Source organism: Tachysurus vachellii, chromosome 4, assembly GCF_030014155.1.
Source record: "Tachysurus vachellii isolate PV-2020 chromosome 4, HZAU_Pvac_v1, whole genome shotgun sequence".
Lineage (NCBI taxonomy): Eukaryota > Metazoa > Chordata > Actinopteri > Siluriformes > Bagridae > Tachysurus > Tachysurus vachellii.
Genome location: NC_083463.1, coordinates 9,247,813 through 9,273,098, shown reverse-complemented (window position 1 = coordinate 9,273,098; position 25,286 = coordinate 9,247,813). Strand labels below are relative to the sequence as shown.

Below are 25,286 nucleotides of genomic sequence, written 5' to 3'. Positions count from 1 at the left end.
AAAATTATAGAAAATATAGTATGCAAAAATATACTCTATGTAACTTATGACAAAGTTTCAGCTGTTCTGGATGTTGATAGACAGACAACTAATTAACTACAAAACTAACCAACTGCTACAGTGATACAGAAAACCAGAAACCAACATGTTTCTGCCACTCATCCTGGACTGTGCTCTGGATAACTGCATTTTAAAAAAAAAAAACAAAAACAAAAAAAAATTCACGTTCTATTGTTTTATTGATTCCTGGCGCACACCTGAAAGGAAAAACTAGCTAGCTAACGTTACCCCACATTGTCTGCTAAATCACCTGCCAAAGCTAACAAGCTGTGAACGCATAAAAACTGATTGTATTATGATTTTTTCAGTCTGTCATAATTCCTTTGTATTGAGTATTTTGTGGTCTTTTGTATTCCTCATGTGGTTTGATTTGTTTGATGGCCATTTGTCCTTCTTTGCCAGTATTAAAACTATAAATGCTGCAGATAGGCTAATTGCCTTATGCTAATTTCACAGCACTATAGGGTTCACATCTGTACACAGTCCTTCATGAATAGCTTAGCGGTACTTTTGGACAGTTGTTTTGGAACTTATTCTTCATGTTTGTTCAGATTTTCCTCAGGAACATATATTATTAAAGCTTAAGGGGACAATAAATTCAGGTTAACTCCAACATCACTGTAAGTTATTATCTACTAAAAAATGCTTTTCTGTCTGATCCTGTCCAGCCATGTCAATAATTTAAGGTTAACTCATATACCAGCCCTATATAAAGTACTGTACATATACAGCTAACTGTGCTTTTACTCTGGGCTTGCTGCCATGAGGAAAGATGGAAAAAACAGTAAATCTGGACAAAAGACCTTGTGTCTAACTGCATTTTGTTTTGTATAGAGAGTGATGGGTCATCTCTGCTTTTTCCATAAAGAGCTTGGAACAGTCATTGCGAATCATGATTCTGATGTGTGGTGTGTATTGTTTACCAAATACACACAAAGCGGTATGTTCCAAAAGAGTAAAAAGGTTTGGATTCAGCGTAGGTGTAGCATTTGTGTGTGTGATATAATCCTGCTGAACTAGTGGTAAAAAGTTCAAACGGATCAATAATTTTAATTTCTGTGGTAATGCTTGACAGTAACAGTACATGACTAATCCTTCACTAACACTTGAATTAATACTTAGCTAATTACTGAGTTACTTAATTAACTCAGACATGAGTTTCATGAGCTCATGAGCAAATGAGCACCTTAAATATGTTAGTACATGTTTAGTAGTTAATGTGGCGGTGGTGGCTCGAGTTGATCGGAGGATCAAGGTTCAAGCCTCAGCACTGCTAAGCTGCAACTCTTGGGCCCTTGAGCAAGGCCCTTAACTCTCACTGCTCCAGTGGTGCTGTATCATGGCTGACCCTACGCTCTGACCCCAAACTCCAAAGTCGGGATATGTGAAGAAAGAATTTCACCATTCTGTAATGTATGTGTGACAAAATAACAGCTTCTATTAATTAACATGTAGGCATAAACTAAATAAATTTTAATCAAAGCTGCGTTATTTTAAATAGTTTATATAATTTGCCATATGCAGCTGTGTACACACATCACTGAAAGGTGCCAGATTATGTTCATAATTTACACTGATCCACGTTGAAAGCTTTGGGTCGCTCGGCCCCGGGGCTCTGCTCCTTTACACACAAAGATTAAATGAATACAGTAACATTTATTCATTTAGCAGACACTTATCTATAAACATTAAAAACCAGTGCTCTATTTAATTATTTTACAGCTTTTTAGTCTTAAATAGAGCATATTAGATTTTGTTTACCGCGCTATGTGTTAATTAACTTACAAACATTATCTCACAAACATGTACTAACACGTATTTAAGGTGGCTGTTATTCAGGCATGAATTCTCACGTCATAGTGAAGGTTAGCTCTTCATTAGTTTGTGATTATTACATGCCTTAACTCATCATTAGCTCATAGGTTTTAGCTTTTTCATAGTATCAATTCAGGAGTTAGTGCATGATGATGCTTGTATTGTTATTGTAAAGCTTTATTTTCAGTCTTTGAGTAGTGGAATGTAACCAGTGATCACTTCTGTGAGACCCAGTGGCAGAGCCAGTAAAGTGTTCTGGGAGAAAGAGTACACTAACAGTGACAGTTGTTCAAGACATTCCTGTATAATATAATATAATAAAGTAAAAATAATAAAATGCAAAATAAATAAAAAGAAGTTGTTGGTGTTTTCGGCTGTTACCAGTTCTGGGTCGCCACAGCAGGTCATCCGGTCCACATAACATACAGAGATTTGTACAGAGATTTTTTTTTTTTACGCATTTAGTAAGGGGGTCTGCCAAATGCTGTGAATGTAAATGTATTAGGCACGGGTTTTACGCCAGATGCCTTCCTGACGCAATTCTATTTTATCCCATTTTATCCAGCCTTGGGACTAGCATTGATGGTTAGCTCTTTGTTGGCTGGGTTAGATCCCTGCCGGGAATCGAACCCGGCTACAGCAGTGAGATCGCAGGATTCTGCCGTTGGACCACCAGGAGACTGAAAATAAAGCAATAAAGTAAAAGCACAATTTGTTATTGGGTATCAAATGAAGTCATTACTGACTCACAATTTGTTAAAAAAAATGCTTAATGCTTCATGCTTCCCATTTTAGAAAAGTGTCGTTGCCTTTGAAATTTATTTGCAGTAAGTCGAGTGTTTTTGTTTTTTTTTGTGAGATCACATTCATCACCATTTAAACTCAAACATCTTGATCTTTGAAATCTTGATATCTTGATCTTTCCACTCAAAGACCTTATTGTATAAAAATGTATTACGTAATATAATATAAAAAGGTTCTGTTTTAGTGAGTAAAATGTTAATTTACTATGAGATGTTGTTAATTATGTCATTATCATGACAGCATCCATCCATCCATCCATCTTTCCATTCATCAATCTTTTTTCAGTGTTGTGGTGAATCGGAGCTGATCCCATGAACACTGTGTATGAGATATGGACACAACCTGAATGGGATTCCAGTTCAATGCAAGGCTCCATTCACACATAGGTGCATTTTATAGCATAGCCAATCAACTACATGCATGGTTTTGGGGTGGTGGTGGTGGGAAACCGGAGAAAACCCACACAGACACTGGGAGTGCAGACTGCGGTTCACTAAGGAGGAAATGAGGTTAGGTTAAAATTTTTCTCAAAGGTTCTTGTTTGTCTTAATTTAGTTTGGTGTGCTGTGGATAGATGATAGTTATATAAAGAACAGAGGAAAGACATTCAGATGATCGAAATGGCCCATGATGAGGCCTGGGCCCCTTCTTTTATCCTCAGGCAGAGATTGTCTGAGTGGAAACAGGTTGAGAGAGCGAGAGAGAGAGGAAGAAAGAGAGAGAGAGCAACAAGCCAAAAGCTTGCAGATAAGGAGAGATAGAGGAGAGGCAGACAAGAGGTACAGGCAAAGGTTTGAGTAGACAAGATGGGGGTAGGGGTGGACATACCAGTTTACCCCAGAACTTCCAAAGCATATGGAACACATTAAAGTGCATTATGCTGTTCTTCCTCTCTCGGAGGGCTGGAGAGATGGATGGCTTGCTCCCCCTCCATGGCCAGAGAAATTGTGAGCTTAGAGACTCCTATCTTTCTGCATCTTTAATCCTTAAGCTCAGTGACTCATATCTTTCTGCATCTCTGAGTCTTTCATGGTTTTATCTGTCTCTGTGAGTGAGACGATATAAGAACACTAACATACAGTTCACGGCTGAGTTCAGCTTTTTATCTGTCTACAGTTACTTCATATAAAAAACACTTATACTTGCGTATCAAAAAGGAGTTACTTTGGTCTTAAGGTATTCTGTGGATCTTTGAATAAACTTTTTTTTTTTTTTACTGCTGCTTTCACTCCAGCTAGCATTTTACAATTCCAGCTCTCACTGCCAAAAGAGAAAGAGAAAGAAAAAAAAAAGAAAAGACACCAGGAGGTCATGTGACATTCTGACCCAGACTCTGCTTTCTTTTTCTTTCTTTCTTTCTTTCTTTCTTCATAAATAGAATTTTTACTATGTGAAATTAAAGAAAATATTTATTTCCAGATATTATCTTGATAATAAATCTGAATCACAGTGCTGAAAGTCTAAAAGAAAGGTATGGAGGAGCAGCGTAGTGTTTTCACTGCTCAAACTCATAGGTGAGTCGATAATAACTGAAGACAACTGATGGAAAGATGTGCTTAGTATACAAATCCTAATAAGTTCCTCTCTCAATAGGTCTGCAGTAGAGATATATTTGATATTACTTCGCACAATGTAATATTATTGATGTACATGATATTCTTTTCATCTTCATTTATTATGCAGTCAACAGATTTTCTACCCAAAAGGCGGTTATTTAATAAAAAATAGAATAATCTTTACAACTTATATCGAATATAAGAAGTCAATCAGTGTAGCAAAGCTGTGATTGTATGGTTTAACACAGAAAAACAATTTTCTTAAAAAAAAAAAAAGAAAAAGGTCATAAATAAACTGACAAACTGTGCACAATGGGGAGGCACATGCTTTCTTCTATGAACCAAAAGTGATCCCCACCTCCACCTACAGTCCCAGACAATCCTAGCTGCAACACATTGTCTGCACACAATCGGAAGAACTGCAACTACATATCATGTTTCAGCCAATACACTGGGCATCCAAAACAGATCTTCTTTATAAAGACACATAGCTTAGTCCTTGGGGATTCGTTAAAGATTGCATTCACGGCACTTATTTGATGATCTGAAGGCGAGACTATAGGTGCAGCCCGAAGCATCGAAGTGGATATATTGCAGCACTATAGTAGCTGACGGTACATGGAATTATCTGTATTATTGCCTGGATGTTATGTGCAGCGGTGCTCATAAAAAATGTTTGTACTGTAACTTAATTTGAGAGAAAAAGGTCTCCTTGAATGTAGATTTTATGTTGTAAGAATTCGTTATTAGTAGCTATTAGTATTAACATATGTAAAATGATGTTAACATATAATGTAAAAAAAAGTCACAGTAAAAATATGAAAATATAAAAATAATCCATGGGATATGACATTTTCATGTCCGTTAAAAAAAAGTTTAGGTTTTTAGATTCTTTGTGAGAAATCTTTTGAAATGTTACCTTGTTTTCTTGGCTGTGAATCTCCACTGTAAATATTTTATAACGTGACAAGTTTCCATCAACCAGTTTTGGTGTTAATAAATTAAAATCCCAAGAAACCAAACCAGTATATTGTATTTGTCTCTCTTATAATTACACACTTAACTAAATTATTTATAGGAATTACACCGCAGTGCTTACACAGTAAGTATTTTGGCTAAACAGTGTTAAGGTCAGTAAAGAGTCGGCTTCGGTTACCCAGTTGTTTGCTGTAAATCTCAGTAGTTAATATGAGAGTAAATGTGAATGTCAGAGGCCAAAGTGGAAAATGATTGACTATTTGAAAAACTGAGAAGGTTTTTTGTTCCTATTCTCTCTTCAGGTCAAGGGCATCAAACCCAGACAGTGCCCTCTTTTATCTGGAGGTCAAACACTGGCGAGCTCTAACAACAGTTCGTATAGCCTGACAACTGAGGGTTTGTCTTGTTCTTGGGTGTGTATATGTGTGGGTGGGGGTGTACCTGCTTACTTATCCCGTTTCTCCTTTCAGCTTTTCATCTCGACACAAAGCCCAGTCAATCGTCACACTCCTTTTGATTATCCATGTCTCTGTTATGTATCTGGGATCACTGTTTTCACAAGGACAATAAAGTGGATTTTAGATTTACGTGACTGGGGACACATACGGGACGATTCGTGCTGTTTGTCATTACAGTCAACTGAATTTAGAGATTAAGAGATTCAGAGATTAATCAGTGTTTGTATAGTTTTGTCTCAGACACTCCACCCTTGGCTCATAGTGCATCTGAACTCTTTTGTATGTTTAAAATGCCACTCCAACAGCCTCTTCCTGTAAAAAAGTAGGCTCTTGTTCATGTTGAGTGGTGAAAAAAATTACCGTACTCTACAGCCTGCAAGTCTAGATTTCATGTAGTAACGTTACAAAAGTGATTTATTTTCTTTGGGTGACTCATGTGGTTAGTGAAGAGAAGGTTGTGAGTTCAAATCACAGGACTGCCAGAGAGTTAGGCTTCTTCTGGGCTTGTCTCAAAGCACCCAGTCTCAACTGACTCTTTATAAACAGCATGTAAATAACCTACTACCTCAACTGTCTCTTTTAAATAGCACGCAACATTTCTTAAACTTTTCGGCACGAAAATGCAAATAATTACAGATATGCACTTTATTCCTAACAGTTATTAAGTCATTCTGTATTCATACCAACATTTCATCAGGCACTGTATCTTTTCACATGCTGTGTTTTTCTCTTTAATATTTTGTCTGTTTATTTTTCCACTGCGCATCTGATGCCACTTCATATCATTTGCTGCTTTACTTTGCACAGCTATTTCCACTTTATCTCATTTTACTTCTCATTTTCATTTTTGTTTTATTCTATTTCATTTTACTGTATTCTGTTTACATTTTTTTAATCCCTCTTTTGACCCTTTATCTGATTCTGTTTCATAAAACGTACAGTCGTAAAGTTTTTGCTGCATGACGTATGACTGCGTATTCGAATTTGATTTGATTAGATTAGATTTGAGTTGCTGTTGCGTCTCTTTAACTGCCTGTACATCTGCTTTGGATTATGCCCATTTGTAAGCTGAATTAATACAGGCAAAATAATGAAAACAACGTGTCTTTGCTAGATTAAGTATACTTTTTGCATTACATTGCAATCAAGACAATCACATTTTTTAGGGGATGGAGTTGGGGGTTAGTCTGTAAAGCTTAAGTCGTTTTATAAACATGGATGAAACTACAGGCTAATTTGTACCAGACTCAAGAATATAACATGATAACTACTGAATGTGGAAACCTGATACAAATAATTAAATTCAACATACAAACAGCACTAACGAGCAGGTTGCAGGTTGCCAGATCTGAGATAAATCACACAAACAAAAGCAATCCAATAAAGCCTGTTAATTTTACACAAACGTATCATACCGCAATTTTCACACACACAAACAAACACAGATATACAGATATATAGGAAATTGAGCATTGCAAATCCACCTTTATTCATATTTCTGGGAAATGGGAGGAATGCAGAGAACATTGAGGAAACCCTGAACTGGGAAGAACACGTGAAACTTCACACAAACGTCTGATGCAGATCAGTGTTACTCTTAGCGTCCTGAACTGGATTATTGTCAGGAGCTTGGACAGTTCCTTGCCAGACCACCAGAGGGGGTCTGACAGGTATTTTTTTCATTGCCCACCTTTTGTTTCCATATGGGCTGTGCCATGCCCTTTCTTATTCTGTTTTCCTGCCATCTCACCTGTTTCTTGTTTACCTTGATGTCCTTGTGTCCTTGTGATCGTGAGTCGTTGTTGTGCATGAGCCATGAAAGCGTAATATGCAGCTTGTCATATTATTAAGAGACCAAAAAAACATGGTTAAATGTTTAGAAATGTTTAGAAATGATATGCCCTGTAGCCAGATCTACTCTCAGTGCTGCTGTTACAGAACGTTAATCAACACCACAAATCAACAAAACGAATCAGTTGTGAGAATTGAGCATCCATGTAATTCAAAAGTAACCTAAAATCACCTCCTTTTTTTTTTTTTCACTTGTGTTCTATAAGGTTCCATGAAGAATTTTTCAGTAGCTCCTATAGAGGCTACAGGACCCAGACCAGTTCATGATCCTGTCCTCGGCTCAGCTTTGAGCTTCTCTCTGAGGAAAACTGCTGTCATCAGTGCAGAGGTTTCAGCTTGAACTACGCATGTAGAATTTCTACTACCAAAATAACAGAGAAATATAAGAAGGACCACACAAAGCATACGAACAAAAAAAAAAAAGACCGGCATGTCAACAGTCTACATGCTTGTGCTATTTCAGACATGTAGTAAATTTATCAGAAGTGTTTGATGTTGTAGGATGTGGAAGGTCGGGTACAATAGCACAGCTCGGGTCTGAATGAGCAAAAGAAAAATAATAAGGGGCATTGAGACTGAAATGCAGGGAGTGAAAAACAAGGAGTGTCATGCAGAACATGAAAGGCACAAATCATGTCAATTGGTGATTAAGAGTCAGTCAGTCAGCAAGCAGCATCTGCTTCCTCTTGCGCCAATTACCATCTCCCTTTCAGAGCCATGACCTTACATGGGATTTGGGAGTCATGGGACTCTCTCTTTTTCTATCTCTCTCTCTCGCTCTCTCTCTCTCCTTTCTTATGTCTACTTCACAGCCATAGATCATAGATGTACATACTGTAAATGAGACTAAACCAAAGCTTATTAAAGAGAATGCACTGATGTGGCTTACAGATGCAAACATAGGCATCATTTATTTTTTAAAGCTTGATCTATATTGTATCTCACCTTCTTGAGTGCTGCACCGGTGTTGCAGACTTCAAATAGCTCACGAAGGGATGGGGCACAGACACAACCACGCCGTGGGTAGGATTAATGAAGATCAGGATTTATTTCCTTTAACAAACACAGAATAGGGACAAGTCAGTATACACAGCACAGTTCAATACACAGAATTTCTTGTTCCCCCATAAGCACCTACCATGCTTATGCTGAAGAAATCATGCATAAGATTTAAAACAAGTGTACGAAAACAATATACTATGTATAACATTCTCGTCGATCATCTGTTTGTTGTTAATAAACATTCAAATTAAATATGAATAATCAAATTCATGAATGACAGAACAAACCAAACACATAGTATATTATTTACTTTGTACGTGTTAAATGCATACAAATTTGCATCTGCATCAACATACCACATTGAAGTAAAACTTAGAAACATACATTTAACAAACACAGAATGGGAACAAATTAGTATACACAGCAACATTATGATATTCCTCGTTACCTGCTCGAGCACCCAGGTGTGGAAGAAAAGGGAAAAAATAATAGAATTATAAGCAATATTTCAGTCAAGGTCCACTAAATAAATGCATACTTCAAATGCTACAAGTCTATATAACAATTCTTTGTTATAATTTGACAGAAACTTCATATAAACTGAAGTATACATGATATATATGAGAACAAGGTGAAACACAGCTCATCCCATGAGCATCCACGATGCGGGGACAGTATTGCACTTCAAGGTATACCACTAATTTGTGCCCCACCAGAAGGTAACACAAACATTATACATATAAACAATACATTTTAAACAAGTTTTGTGGCACTAATTTAATAACATATAATTCAGAAATTCTGTTTATAATTGACTTTGTTACACTGGCAAAAGAATTTGAATGTCACTTACTGTAGACTGTATGAAACCATGCTGGTATCTTTTCATAGAAGATAGAAGTGAAGATGGGTTACTTTTAAGAAGGATTCAGTTTAGAGTTTAGTGCTAGAAAATTCGATCTCAGTTGTATTATATGAGAATTGTGTTGCTCCACTAGTCTGGGAACACTGGGTGTGAGATGGGAATGCACGCTGCATGGGACGCCAGTCTATCACACAGTAATGTTCACACACACACACACACACACACACAGGGGAAATTAAGCATTGCAAATCCACCTGAGGATCCCTGAGTAAACCCTGATCTGGGAAGAACATGTAAAACTTCACACAAGTGAAACATCACACCAGGGGACTTTACGGAAATAGCAATTATAGATACTTTTTGATAACATTATTTTTTAAACATATAACATGATGCTATTTTAGAAAGTTTTATATAACGAAGCAGAGGTTTATTGTTGATCTAGGGTTACTCTAAAACTTTATCACAGGGATGATGTCTTCAATACAACCCTGATTACATTGGATTGGATTAAGTTTAATGTTGGATGCTGCAGGATTGTTAGTTCAACTTTGATTTCAATTCAAATTAAATCTCAATGTTTTGTTGAAGCATGGTGAAGACGCTCACATCGGTCAACACTATTCTATGTGACCTTGTTTATAGTAGTTGTTTCAGGTGTCACACCAGGTAAAAGCTTATGCACCCCATTCGCAGATGTTCTGACACATCCATGCCCATGTTAAAGCGAGTAAAATAAAGTCTGTCTCATACGAATCTCCGGACAATTCGGCAAAATCAGAGTAACAGTTGGAAAGCAAAGTCTCAGTAAATAACTATCAATAAATAGCAAGCTCCATGAAGTCATTTTCAAGGTAATTACATGAACAGCCACAAAGAAACACCTTTGTTAAGGCAGATCGGGTCAGTTTCCTCGCTCTGCATTCCAGCCTGACTGGTCTTTCTGCGCCTGTTCCAGATAAGCAATGCTGGAAACCGGAGAGCAGAACTGATCAAAAACATTCCCAACATCAAACTCCTCTCCTTCTCTCCTCTGAGCCAGGATTGTGTTCATATGTGTGTGCATTTAATCATCTCTCCACATGTACAACATTACTCTTCTATTACCTTGGCGAATATGCAGGACTCGTGTTCATTCCGTTAAAGGAGTATTTAAGAACATAAAGGATTTTTGTTTATTAAAGCACAAGGACAAGCTTTACAAGGTACCTTTCAAAGTGAGAGTTAATGAAGAGCAATATAATCTGAATTCAGCAGCGCACACACACACTTACCATTCATGTCTTTGGACTGGCAGAGGAAACCAGAGTACCCAGAGGAAACCACCAAACCACAGGAAGAACATGCAAACTCCAAATATCTCTACAAATATCTCTACAAACTCAAAATTGACTGAGCTGCTTGTGCATCCCATTTAGTTCCCCTCAAGACACACAAGCAGCAGTAACAAGTTTGCAGGTTGCCAGATCTGAGACAAATTACACAAACACCACCAATTCAATAAAGCCAGGGTGTATTCCTACCTTGCACAGTGTTCTCCAGATCTATTGTGTATCCAAAACAGGATAAAGCAGTTGATAAACATGAGTAAGCTTGAGTATTATAAACCTATTTGAATTCCATATGCATGTATGTAGCTACACAATAATGTTTTTAATGTTTTATCTGTTAATTTATTACATTTTAATAACCACAGATCACATGAAATAATCTTTCGACTTTAACTGTTTGCCATCCGGGGGGTACGGTGGCTTAGTGGTTAGCACGTTCGCCTCACACCTCCAGGGTTGGGGGTTCGATTCCCGCCTTCGCCTTGTGTGTGTGGAGTTTGCATGTTCTCCCCGTGCCTCGGGGGTTTCCTCCGGGTACTCCGGTTTCCTCCCCCGGTCCAAAGACATGCATGGTAGGTTGATTGGCATCTCTGGAAAAATTGTGTGAGTGAATGAGAGTGTGTGTGTGTGTGCCCTGCGATGGGTTGGCACTCCGTCCAGGGTGTATCCTGCCTTGATGCCCGATGACGCCTGAGATAGGCACAGGCTCCCCGTGACCCGAGGTAGTTCGGATAAGCGGTAGAAGATGAGTGAGTGAGTGAGTGTTTGCCATCCAAAATATTTCCATATTGCAACATAGTACTAAAAAAATCCAAAGTTCAATAAAACTTGAACTTGGCAAACATTACAGGATCTGCAGTAAATTCAATATTATATGTATATTATATCTATATTTGATAATGCTACTAATAATACCAATAATATATTTAATAAAACAGTATATATAAACATTTTTTTTTACCGTTGTACAGTATTTGACCACAAGAGGCCTCTAAAGTTAATTTATTAAATTAACACTGATAGTTGATCTATGGCGCCCTCTTGTGGTGAACTGAAATTGAAGGCAGGACAAATGCAATTCCTTGCTATACAGCATCAGATAATCACTGTTTTACATTCATAACTATTTGCACAACTTAAATTAATTAATGTCACCATGCCACCCTTGTTTGTTTATTCTTAGCAGAAATTTGAAAAATAATACCAGGTTCTTGGGACTATATGTAGCATGTAGCATATTAATTACTGATTTGCTTGATTTACTCTCAAGTCCAAAGTAATCAAATATCCTCAATATGACAAAAAACAGTCGTTTAATAGTAATTTTGCCATACAAACTATTTGTGCAAAATTCTTTTCTCACAATGACATAAAATAGAATCAAGGCCACTCAAGTTGACATATAAAGAGTGTAAACGTTTAGCAAGTATTTACTGTGTCCTTAATGGAGCCCCTTTATGGAGAGCCAAAAAAAAATGATTCACAGTCTTCATGAATAAGTGGTTTTTGAATTGCCGTACAAACGATTATTGTTAAAAAAGAAACTGCTGTATAAAACCTCTGATATTCCTGGAGGCAAATGTTTGAAGACACTTTGAAAGAACAGATATGTGATTTGTCCGTATGTTACAAACATGAGCTCATACCATAATCAAGATCACTAAGAATCTCAATAGGGTTAGAGGCACAAGAATATTGCAATATTATTGTTACAAACAGTGTACAAAAATAAACCATCGATTCAAAAATAAACTATTAATTCAAATATCAGTTATTACATGCATAGCAAGGTGACGTTCAGTCATAATATGCCATAACACATTATGACAAAGGCAAAAAGTCAGTTCCCAAGAAGACGTAGCCTTTTAACTGTACCCTGAATGACAGACTGAACCCTGGTGCACTTCTGAATTTTGATAGTTGCATAGCAACTAACTAAAATAAACATAAGAAAGAGATAGTGACTAGACAGTACAGCAAAACCCGCCGATGTAACGGTGAAGCTCTCAGTTCAGTCTAGACAAGTAGACACACAAAGGAAATAAGAATGTGATAATACTAGCTGGCAGATACAAGTTTTATCAATAATATGAAGAAAAAAAAGAAGAGAGAAAAACCAATCACTTCATTTCTACAATAAGAATCTCATAGTCTCTGTGAACCTTGTGCATATACTCTATAACCATGTTTCATAATACAAATACATTATGATGTAGTTGAATTTTGCTTTGTTGGCTGACACGGTTGGCTGTAGAATTCTCAAATCTGATTGGTCAGAAGAATGACAGTTATAGTTTCTACTGCAGAAATATTACATATATTAATGCACTCGTTCTAATGATCATTATGGTGTCTACAGTAACAACTAGCAAGGACTTACATGGCACTGTCGGTATGGTAAAATGTTCTGATCTGAGATGATGAATTAGTATTTTGGAAGGAGTCTCAAGTGTCAAAGCTTTGTTACAGTCAGAACTAAAGCTGTTCTGTTAGAGGTAGAAGGTTTCCATCAAGGGAAAGTCTTCATGACAGGGCAATTTGTGGTTTCTGGTTAAAGATACAATTTGTTTTTATCTTCAAGAAATAGACAGATATAGAAGTTGGTGAGAGAACAAGGATTTATAGCTGCTATAATTTATAACAAGGCTCTAAATTGTTTTATGAAGGGTTCATAATATTAAATGTAACTACAACCAGATAAAAATGTCATTCTTTAATAAAACAGAAAATTACTGGCCCGATCATTGAATAAAGATCTTTTCTAGACTTTCTCTATAATGCATAATGCAAAGGCTAAAAATCTAGTTTTATGTGAGTTTGCATAGGAGGACAGATTAAGCTAGAAATGCAAAGCACCAATGAACCTCTTTAGGTAGACTTTCTAATTGATATAGTGGACAACGGTTACACAGTCAGGTAGAAATGATTAGCCAGCCAATTATATATACATAGACAGAGGACATGGCGGGTCAGTTCAGTAGATAGCTCATCTGACCAATGACCAGAGCCTAGTGGGCAAGCCAGAACACGGACAAGTTGAAACCATGGCTTTCCACTCGAAGGGTTAACAGTCTAGCTCTGTTTAAGTATACTACTCTGGAGCAGGGGTGAATTAAAAGTTATGGATCTGGAATTTTGTGATCTTTGTTAGTACTTGTGAACTGCCACTGAACAAAACCCCTAACCTTCATTTGTTTAACTCTAAGGTGCTTTGGATAACAGGGTCTGCCAAAAATTGGAATTATAATGAGCCAACAACACTATAATTAATTCTATGATAAATGAATTCATTCTGATTACTGACTTTGAAATATTTACAACGAACCGTGAAATCTTACAGTTGATCATTAAGCTAATGTGAAACACCATTTGTCATAAAATTGATCTGATTTTTCTCATCAAACATGGCATAAAAGTAGTTGAAAGCAAATGTTTGCAGTCACTGTTGTTTAGGAATAGTAGCAGAAGCTTGACACAGTTACAGATCTGTCTTAGACTGCCATACAGTATATTGGTCAAGCTGGAAGAATCAGAAAAGAAGAGATACCATAAATGTAATATCTTTGTCTTCATTTTGGCCTTAGGGTACACAGATGTTTGCACTCATCAGAAATCTGAAAGGCTTTTAGTCTATACAATGCACATGTATAATTTTATTGACTGAGTTTACTAGAATTTGTTTAGCTACCTGTAAAGGCAACGTACGACTGAAATAAAAATAAGACAACAACTGATTGCCAAAGTAAATTGAAATGAAATCTGGTAGAACAAACTTCAATAATCAATACACCTGATCACGGTTAGCTACAATTACCAAAGCTAAACCAAACTTGTGAGACTGATGAGTTTGATTGAGAAAAGAGAATGCGAAATGCTGATGTGAGCTCAAGACACAGTCCATTCAAAATGGCTTTGAGGCAGGCGTTAGTGAAAGAGACATGATTTCATGTCCGTTGTATTTCAGAGCTGTGGTCAGTATGAGGATTACTTTATAGCAAGGAATCCTCAATGCAGCTAAAAAAAGAACATAAGGAAATCAAAGGGTCCCAAATTCTTGTTCAGATGTCATTTCCTTTAACCTTTTCTAGCATTTTTCATATAAAAACATAGAAAATAAATCTTTTACATTTCGTTCCGGCTAGTTGGTATTTACAGAGTGAAAGGAAACGTGTTAAAACATCAATAATTCTTATCATTTACAAAAAAAAAGGAAAACATTTATTCACAAGTCAGCGGTGATGACCGAGTCGCTGTACATGAGTCTGTTGGAATCAGCTAACAGAGACGCCTGAGCCGGGTCCATCGTTAGCCCTTTTTGTGCCATGTGTCCAAACATGGACACTGCGCCACCCTGCATGGCCACAGGAGCAAGAGTGATACAGTTTGAAAGCAGTGGTGTGTTTGCATCCTGGTTCGAGCCTGTGGAGGGCACACTAGTAACATGGCCTGTACTGGTGGAGCCACTGGCACTGCTGGGGGAGCGACTCTTAGGGGGAGGACCGTGCTGGAGCACTCGTGTGGGTGCCTGCGTTGAAGCAAAGTGAGCAGCTGGAAAAGCAGTGTAGCCTGGAGGGATGGCGTATCCATTCACAGGGATGAAACGTTGATTCTGTGGAATTGGTGCTGCCACAAAACCTGCAATCTGCCCTGCTGGTATCCCCTGAGGAGCTCCGTAGATGTATCCTGCATAGCGTGGGCTGCTGAGGTTGCTGACAGGGCTGGCACTGAGTGAGGTGGTCTGAGTAGTGGCATTTCCTCCAGATGGTGTGCTGGAGCTAGCATGTGATGACAAGCCCTCCCAAGCACGCAGTCTAGCATGGATGTCCTTAAACCTGGGTCTCCGTGCAGGTCCCTCCTGCCAGCACTCGTTCATTAGCGTGTAGACACGTGGTGGGCAGTCATCCGGGCAAGGCAGAAGTTGCCTCTTGCGCACCATCTCTATCACTTCCTGGTTGCTGAATCCGTAGTAGGGTTGAAGGCCAAAGCTAAAGATCTCCCATAGAACGACTCCAAAAGCCCAGATGTCGGAATCTGTGGTGAACTTTCCGTACGCGATGGCTTCTGGAGGCATCCAGCGGATGGGAAGCATCATTTTGGGCTGCACCCGATAGTAATCAGAAGCGTAGATATCTCTTGACAGTCCCAGGTCTGAAATTTTAACATGAAGTTGTTCTCCTACAAGTATGTTCCTTGCTGCCAGGTCCTTGTGAACAAAAAAGTGGCTTGCCAGGTACTCCATGCCAGCTGCTACCTGCATTGCAACATGCAGGAAGTCTCCATGGTCCAGGCTGGACTTAACTGTGCCGTCCTCATCACTGCTGCAACCGACATCAGAGTGTGGCGAGCGCATGACCAGGAACTCGTGGAGATCTCCGAGTGGCAGGAACTCAAAGAGCATGCACACAGGCTGCTCCTGTGTCACCACACCCAGGAGACACACAATGCTGGGGTGATGGAGCTCAGCCAAGACAGAAGCCTCTTGCTGGAATTCATTCCATTGCTGTGGGCTGGAGTAGTCCTTCAGAGTCTTAATAGCCACAAGCTGAGCATGCTCCATACCCGGCAGGTACAGGTGACCTTTATAGATTTTACCAAAGGTGCACTCACCCAGCTCCTCCATAAAACGTACAGCTGATAGAGGTAGCTCTTTGGCTTTAGTCTAGAGGATCAGAGAGAAGAAGAAGAGTTAATGGTTAAATTTAGATCACTGCCGATGCATGTTGACTTTATCTATACACAATCAACACAGTGTCATAACATGTAATGTACCGCAGGCATCCGGTAACAGATTGCTACTCTGAAATACTACTGAAATGTTTCTTAATATAATTAGAGAATATAATATAGCTTTGGATTTATTGATTCCTTAATCATTACAAGCTTAAAGGATTAAAGGATTTGTGGTTTCTGATTGAGGCAAGCCTTTTTTATTCTATGAAATGAGCCTTCAGTTCAATTTTATACCATTTTTTTCTTGTTCGTTTACTGTCTTAAATGTATTGCTTTAATAATATAAAAGAACCTTTAAAAGAACTCTCTTTGACCATAAAGCCTAATCAATAAAATAGGAAATGTTCAGAATCTCTTTTTTTTTTTTTTTCCCAAGTCTAAAAGGTTTGTAAAGAAATGACTTCTCTCTTTGCTTTGATGCCTCTTTCAGAAGCCTGGATGAGTTTACCCTTTGACCTCTGATGCTGACCTTCTGACCTGCTCTGTAGACTTTAAGAGACTAAAGGGTGTGCTAAATTATCTGAACAGACGTCCCACCTCAAAGTGTTCCATCTGCAAGCGTTATATTATAGCTGTTGTAAACAGTCTGTTGACAGATTAATGTTCATTTATGATTATGGAAAAGGATTTATGCTAGTTTGTGTTACTATGCTCAATAACTCATGGACATGGCATCAGTCCTTCAACTAAAAAAGAAGAATGTGTTTGAAATACAATGTGATTTACTGCCATCTTCTTTCACACATACAACCAAGACCACTGCTGTATTACACGTGTAGTACGTTCTAGTATAATTTATTAACTAGAGCTATGTATGGTACCATCTACATTCATGCACAGAAATATATTATTATAGCATTTACAGCAGTGCTATTGAATCATTATATTCTCACTGTTCATTCATTCACTCACTCACTCATCTTCTACCGCTTATCCGTACTACCTCGGGTCACGGGGAGCCTGTGTCTATCTCAGGCGTAATTGGGCATCAAGGCAGGATACACCCTGGACGGAGTGCCAACCCATCGCAGGGCACACACACACTCATTCACTAACACAATCACTCACTACGGACAATTTTCCAGAGATTCCAATCAACCTACCATGCATGTCTTTGGACCGGGGGAGGAAACCCGGAGTACCCGGAGGAAACCCCTGAGGCACGGGGAGAATATGCAAACTCCACACACACAAGGCGGAGGCGGGAATCGAACCCCAACCCTGGAGGCAAACGTGCTAACCACTAAGCCACCGTGCACCCTCACTGTTCATGTGTTACATAATTTTCTATAACAGCAGCTCTGATAATAGTGCCAGATACAGTACAAGAGAAATCACAGGTTTATATTAATATATTATATTACTCACCGTCTAATATGGTATTATTTCTTTTGAAACGTTCTTTTCTGGTATTAAAAATAAAAAACGTATAATTATACAATATGTGTTTACATTCTCTCTAAGTATAGGTTTATTTGAACTTTAGGCATATTTTAACAAGAATTTGACTTTCAAGAGAGTCAAAAGAATCTCTCTCTTTTTTTTTTTCTTTTTTTTTTTACAGGAGTTGAACACAACTGATAGCTTTATTTCGTGGCCCCACCACATTGTATTGTTTGTAAATTACTGGTGTATAAAAGGACTGAAACATTTCACGGTAAATCAGCTTTAAACTGGCTACATGTTGTTCTGCATCCCATTAACCTGTCATTGCTTATTGTCCTAAAACTGTACCTCATCATGTTTTAATTCCTACTTCAATGTTCCATATTATGCATAGATAAATATCAGTAGACATACTGATTGTCAGTTAGGAAGACAGTTAATGAAGACTTCAGTGGACTTCAGAGGACATAAAATATAAAATTCTACCTAGAAAGCAGACACAGGGAATAAAACTATGCCAGCTGGTTCATGTTAGGATCAAGTCTCTCTGTGGAAACTCCATCCCATCCCTGATCATCTCATATTAAATATTAGTCATGTGTTCAATGTCCTCTGAACTTTGACTTGCAGCTGGGTCTGTATTAAGTACACTCACTACAATACATCTGGGACTTGTTATGTTTCATATAGCAGAGACTGAAGCAGAGTGTTCATGGAAGACATTTGTGCTCTAGACACAATTGAAAGGTTGAGTGTGTTTATGGATTTGGGTCAAGAGCTTGTAAAGCAATTATAAAACTTTATTTCCCCAGTGCGCAGTTATGATCCAAAAGCTCCCTTTACTCTTTTGTACTGTGGAGAACTGAACACTTGGATACGTCTGATGTGTAAGGCTCCAGACACTATATTGTCCATTGGGCACAGGGCCCTTTTTTTTTTTTACGTTATTAGATATTAACATATCAATTTAATATTTATTCTTTAAAAGAAGTAATCATTTGTTGTGGCAAAAAGTATAGACTATACACAAGATGGTGGACATGACTAGTGAAAAAGGTGAAAAAATGCTACCAGCGCCCTCTAGTGGCAAGGATCTTCCATTCACTTTCAATTGCTTGTGTCCTCATTTTACCTCAGGTAGATTAAATGCCACAGTTTCAGGTTAACTGAACTAACATAAGCAATAAGAAAACTTGCAAAAGAAAGTGAAAATCATCTGCACACACATGAATGCAATATGACAATATAAAATCAATATTATGATAAATTACCTCACTATACACTTAAGAGAATGTGAATAACGTGATAGTCTTTTAAAACATTATACTAGCAGTTACAAACTCAGAAAATCTTTCAAACTGTAAATTATAAAAGACACCCTCATGTCAGTGGTAAATGACTATGTAATATTAACATACTTTAAAACAAAAAAAGACAAAACCTCTACAATTTTTTTACAATTTTTACACTATTATTTTAAAGGCAATAATGTTATGGTATACAGAATATTGTACGTAATAGAAATGTTTAGAAGAAAAGTATCATGCCAGTTAATTATATTTGAAAAGAAGCTAGAAGTCCTGTTTGTTTGTTCAAATCTTAATATTAGTTCTTGACTTGAGTCAAGAGTCAAATTCAACTTATGTACCTTCTCTTGAGAAAAACTGAGAAAAACCTTATAGTACAGCAACCTCTCTCTCTATCTCTCTCTCTATCTCGCTCTATCTTTCTCATACACACACATTTTCAAATGCATTTTCAATTTGTTATAACAGTATATAGAAATAAACTATGTACTACATAGTATTTATGAATACACATATGAGCTATCATAGATATCTATGAGATACACTGAGTTTGCTCTCACCTTGGGCTTATATGCAGGCAGCATGGACATCTCCACGTTCTGGCCACGTACAGGTTTGGGCTGGCGCTGGATGGGTGGACGCGAGGCTTTCTGGTTATTCCGGCACACGCAGATGAAAAAGAAAAGCAAGGCGATGGCTAAAGGGATGGCGACACTGGGGACCAGGATGTAGAGGATCTCTATACTGCTGCCACCGCGCTTCTCCGGGTCTGAGTATCACAAAAAGCATTCAATCATCTAGATGGATTACATGCTACTGGAAAATCATTTTAGAAATGTACAACTAGTTAAAGCACAAAAGTCATTTGAGCACATTCAGTGTAACATCCTTAATAATCAACATGGTAAAGACTCACTGAGTTACTTTTACTTTACTCTGTATATATGTGATCTGTGTATATTTCATCATTAATCAAAGCTCAAATTCTATTCTGGGATTACTAATGATTTAAGATGTATTTAATGTAAAACCGAGACAGAGCTTTTCATTAGTTATCATAAATACATATAATTAATTTTGTTAGACATAATTACAATTTTTATGTTGTACAGTCATACATTTCATTCAGTGGTGAAAGATTAGAAATGATTCATACATATATTTTAAAATATGCAAATATAGATTTATACTTTCTTATTGACTTGTAAAAGTCTAAAAATAATTATTAAGGTAGAAATAAAGTTTGAATTTCTGGTACTTTTCAATTTTAATTTAAAATGCAAGAAAATACAGAAGAATCGCAATATAAGTACATTATGTAAGTCTTTTCTGTTGCATATTTTAAAAAGTTTTATATTCACATTTATAGAAAACATTTTACACATTATTAAATATTTTTTGTTTTTTTTATAAATAAGGTTTTTTGTTGTTATTATAACAGGCAGGTTATTCTGTTTTAATTGGTGCCTTTTGAATGCGTAGCACATGATTCTGACTGCGAAGAAATCTTCTATTTTCCTCATCATCCCTATTACTTTAGGAACACAGGATTACATATTACTGGTTTATTAATGATTTTTAATAATTATACTTAGTTCTTGGTCATGTGTCCAGAACTTTGTTCCCTGTTGGACATGTACCTCGCTTTGGTGCCTTTGTGGTAGTGAGCGCATCACTAGAGTATAAGCAGTGTTATGAATGCAGTGAGTGTGATCACTGTTCCTCACCACATGCAGGGATGTCACACATCTCCATGCGAACGCTCTCGTCCAGAGTGAAGCACCAGGGTGCCTCCTGCTTGTTTCCTGGGTTACGGCAGTATGAATGGCCGCCGTTTAGCTCTGGATAGCGCACAGGGAGGTAAGTGTGGCTGTGTGGATACTGCGAGTTCCACGGCTGGCACTGACGACCTGACCTCGTCACGCTTGCTGTGCCCCGATAATCCGACCCGCTGCTGTTGAAGCACTTGTGATCTGTGTCAGAAAAGTTAACTTAACAAACATGATCAACTTAACTTATAAACTTAAGGTCCGAAAAGCAATGCTTACGTTTGTTGATGGACTCGCCCATAGGGATGCCAATCCTCATGCAGTTGGCAGCTTCGGGGCTGTCTGAAGCGGCAAGGTCCTCACAGTTGGGCAGTTTGAGTCGTTTAAGGATGATGGGGTTGGAGCGGGCGATGATGTACTCCGTCTTACACAGGTCGTTCTCCAAGATCTCACACTCATCCTTGCACAGGTCTCGTGGTTTATCAATGCCAGAGCTCCGGTCACATGTGGGGAAGGCAAAGTGGCAGAGCGATGGGATGGCAAACTGAGAGCAACGATCTGATAGGTGGTTGGATGTGCCAATCATGGTGAAGGCAGCTGGAAAAAATAGGGGAGAGAAAAAAAATTCCTGAGTGTTTCTCATACTCCAGAGATTCATTTGCTACACAGCATATCTCATGCATACACATCTGAAGGGTTTAAGATGCTGGCTTGGCATAGAAATGCTCTCTAACAGCAGTGATGATCAGAAGTGCTGACAGAAGCCAGGTTACTGCTGAAGTCTAGTCCATGTGTACATTACGCTGTGATTTAGCACCCTGGTCTCCAGAAGACTCACACTTGGTCACACATTAATCCAGGGGAAAAAGGATAGTCTCAGGTCACTCTGGTTCCCAGAGTGCTTTATTTCTCAGGGAAAATGATGAGAAGTTACTAAAATACAGAGACGAGCTTTCAGGACTGGAAGAACACAGTTTCTAACAGATAGGAATGTCCTTGAAATGCGTCCATTGAGTCATTAAACACAGAGACAGAGTGAGAGAGACAGAGTAAGAGAGAGAGAGAGAGAGTATTGGCGCTGGTTCTAACGCTGTCACTCTTGTGAAACTGCATCTGCACAAACACTAATGAAACGTTACAGATGGAGCTGAGCTAATCTGGCAATTCCACTGTGTTTTTGGCAGCCAGAAATGTCCTCTTTACATGTGAGATTACATTCCTAACAAATTTCCACGCAAACGGTTCGAGTTGAAAAAGACAGTAAGGTGAGTCATGTTTCTACTGACAATAGTGTGATCGAAAATAATACATTCTAGTTTTATTAGTTTCGTAATTTATTATCATGCTGGTTAGAATAAAATGCCAGTGCTCTAGATGGACACTGAAAGGTGGGTAATATAAAGCTGTACCGGTTATTTGAGTTTCGATCTCGCCCTGCATTTGCAGCGAGTCCACGAAGATGCTCCGGTTCCCAATGAAGCGAGCACAGGCGATTCCTCTGTACGGCTGGCAGAAACCTTCCTCATCAAAGTCCTCTCTGAAATGATAAACAACACATATTCTACATTCAGTTCATCAAGCAGGATGGACAGAACATGAGGAAATATATTTTCAAGTGGGTCTCAAATGAGGTCTACGATGGAGGTCTGTGGCGTTTTTAATTTAACTACAGTGGTGGAAAACACATGCCATCATTATTAAAGTGGACATAGAAACGATTGTGTTTTTATAGTTATTGGCCTTGTCACATGAAGCAAACCAGAGGCAAGTATGGCTTAGAAAATTTTAACACTCACTGGTAAATAACTTTTATGCTCACAAAGGTTTCCTTGAAAAAATAACTGGAAAACACCAATAATTAACAATTAGCATTTTAAATAATTAACACTAGAGGGCAGCAAATATTCCCACATTGCAAAAGAGACTCCTGGTTTACTAGTGGAACACTCTCTCTTTCTCTCTCTCCCTTTCTCTCTCTCCCTTTCTCTCTCTCTCTCTCTCACACACACACCCCAAATATATTTTGACTGAATATATTTCAGATTTAAAAACACACAGACTAACACAACACGCGTGGGATAAGTTTAAAATTGTTATTGTGTGTTCTTATAAAAAAAGAGAGAGAAAGCTGGGCTGTAATTAGGACCATGTGTACAGGAGGTTGCCTGGGTTTGAAAAAAAGTGTGTGAGGAATCATAGTGTTGCTTCACAGTGACATGCCACATGCTGCTTCCTCCATGATGTCACACTGTTGCACATCTGTGAGCTCACTAAATACAGAAGAGTTGCTTTGATTTACAGAGATAGGAGGACAATGTAATTTTCAACATAAAAGGAGGGAGTGGAAAAAGTTGGACTGCATTCAAATAAAAAGCAGAAGCATTTGCACGCTCACATGCAAACATGCTGGAGTGCGCACGGCTTGGAGTAATGAACGTGGTCACGCATATGTCTGAGACCACCAGGCTTTCTAAATCCTAAACATGACAACGTTCCAAACATGCATTTGTATAAAATCAAAATCAAACTGATCTGATCAGATTGTGTGTGTGTGTGTGTATATATATATATATATACACATACACACACAAAAGTTGGAAAAGAATATTCTAGAATGACTGTGTCTTGTACATTGTCCTGACCTCAACCACACTGAACACATTTGGGATGAACCAGACCAACACAGCTCTCTTCACCTGACATTAGTGCCTGACCTCACCAATGCTCTCGTCTCTGAATGAGCAAATCCCGATAGATACTCTCCAAAATCTAATGGAAGGCTGTCCCAGAAGAATGGATATTATAACAGCAAAGAAGGACTGGAAGGACAGGACTAAACCTGGATTCTTATGTTCAACAAACTCGAGTGGGATGGACAGATGTCCACATACTGTACATTTGGCACATAAATGAATACAGCTGTGTGTGTATGTATATGTATATATATGTGTGTGTGTGTGTGTGTGTGTGTGTTAGACTACTGATCAGAAGGTTGTGAGCTCAAATCCCAGGCCCACAACACTGCCACTGCTAGACCCCTGAGCAACTACAGTGTCTTAACCCTCAGTTGCTCAGTTTGTATTAAAGGCAATACAAATGTAAGTCACTCTGGATAAGAGCATATTCCCTAAATGTAAATATAAAGTTCTTACAGATATATAGCACATTTCTATGATATACCCACAGACACAATTCAAGCATTAGGTTATTTTAATTCATTATAACATAAGCTTAACATCTCTCTTTTGTGATTCTGTGTACATGGACATGGTGTGTGTGTGTGCGTGTGTGCATGTGTGTGCACTTAGTAGAAATAATGGATTCATCTTACTGATATTCAAGCAACAGCCCTCAGGTTTTTCCCACCCATAATACATAATGCTAATACTGACCTGCCTTTACCAGCTGCTTTCATTCAAAACTATTGACCATCTCTTAATATATATCAAATATAATTTCCGGGGTGCACGGTGGCTTAGTGGTTAGCACGTTCGCCTCACACCTCCAGGGTTGGGGGTTCGATTCCCGCCTCCACCTTGTGTGTGTGGAGTTTGCATGTTCTCCCCGTGCCTCGGGGGTTTCCTCCGGGTACTCCGGTTTCCTTCCCCGGTCCAAAGACATGCATGGTAGGTTGATTGGCATCTCTGGAAAAATTGTCCGTAGTGTGTGATTGCGTAAGTGAATGAGAGTGTGTGTGTGCCCTGTGATGGGTTGGCACTCCGTCCAGGGTGTATCCTGCCTTGATGCCCGATGACGCCTGAGATAGGCACAGGCTCCCCGTGACCCGAGGTAGTTCAGATAAGCGGTAGAAAATGAGTGAGAGAGAAATATAATTTCCACACGTTATACTACAGAGACACAAGGTGCACAAGTCAGTCAGGTTTGAAAAAAAATAATAAAAAAAAAATGTAAAAATCAGAAAAATTAGCAATATATGTATACCGGATATATAATGTAATATAATATAACGGACTACTGATACAAGATTACACACCCAAACATGAGAAGTTTGTTTAGCATGTACGGAAGGAATCTTCAATGTCAGAGATAAAGTCGCTCTGGTAACAGCTATCGTTATCAAGACAAGCCACGATTCCAACAGTCAACAGTAACCAGAATTATAAACAGAGAAAAACCTGATGTTCTATAATAAATAAAAAATGTTAGTATTGAGAAATTGTTGTGGTGTGACTGAAATAAAAACCTTGGGGTGTATCGTTATTGGTGCACAATCAACCCTGAGTGGTAATGTATCTCCTGTTTGTGTTGGGTTGCAATGGTCTTCCTAAAACAGTTCCTACCTTCTCTTGCTAATATTCTAGCTAATGTTATGCAAACAGTATCAGCAAGTAAGTTAACATTACGTAGTTACTG

The 25,286-nt window shown here is 38.3% G+C and overlaps 1 protein-coding gene across 1 annotated transcript in view; it reads right to left on the bottom strand.

Moving 5' to 3' along the window:
* Window positions 1-12,016: 12,016 nt before the first annotated feature.
* ror1 (receptor tyrosine kinase-like orphan receptor 1) overlaps window positions 12,017-25,286 on the bottom strand; it is a 119,634-nt gene continuing 106,364 nt past the window's right edge. The window contains exons 5-9 of the mRNA XM_060867597.1: window positions 22,322-22,449; window positions 21,192-21,509; window positions 20,871-21,116; window positions 19,704-19,912; window positions 12,017-16,379 (exon numbers count right to left, since the gene is read on the bottom strand). Of these exons, the coding sequence (XP_060723580.1) occupies window positions 14,943-16,379; window positions 19,704-19,912; window positions 20,871-21,116; window positions 21,192-21,509; window positions 22,322-22,449 (2,338 nt within the window). The 3' untranslated portion in view covers window positions 12,017-14,942. The remainder of the gene's footprint in view (window positions 16,380-19,703; window positions 19,913-20,870; window positions 21,117-21,191; window positions 21,510-22,321; window positions 22,450-25,286) is intronic.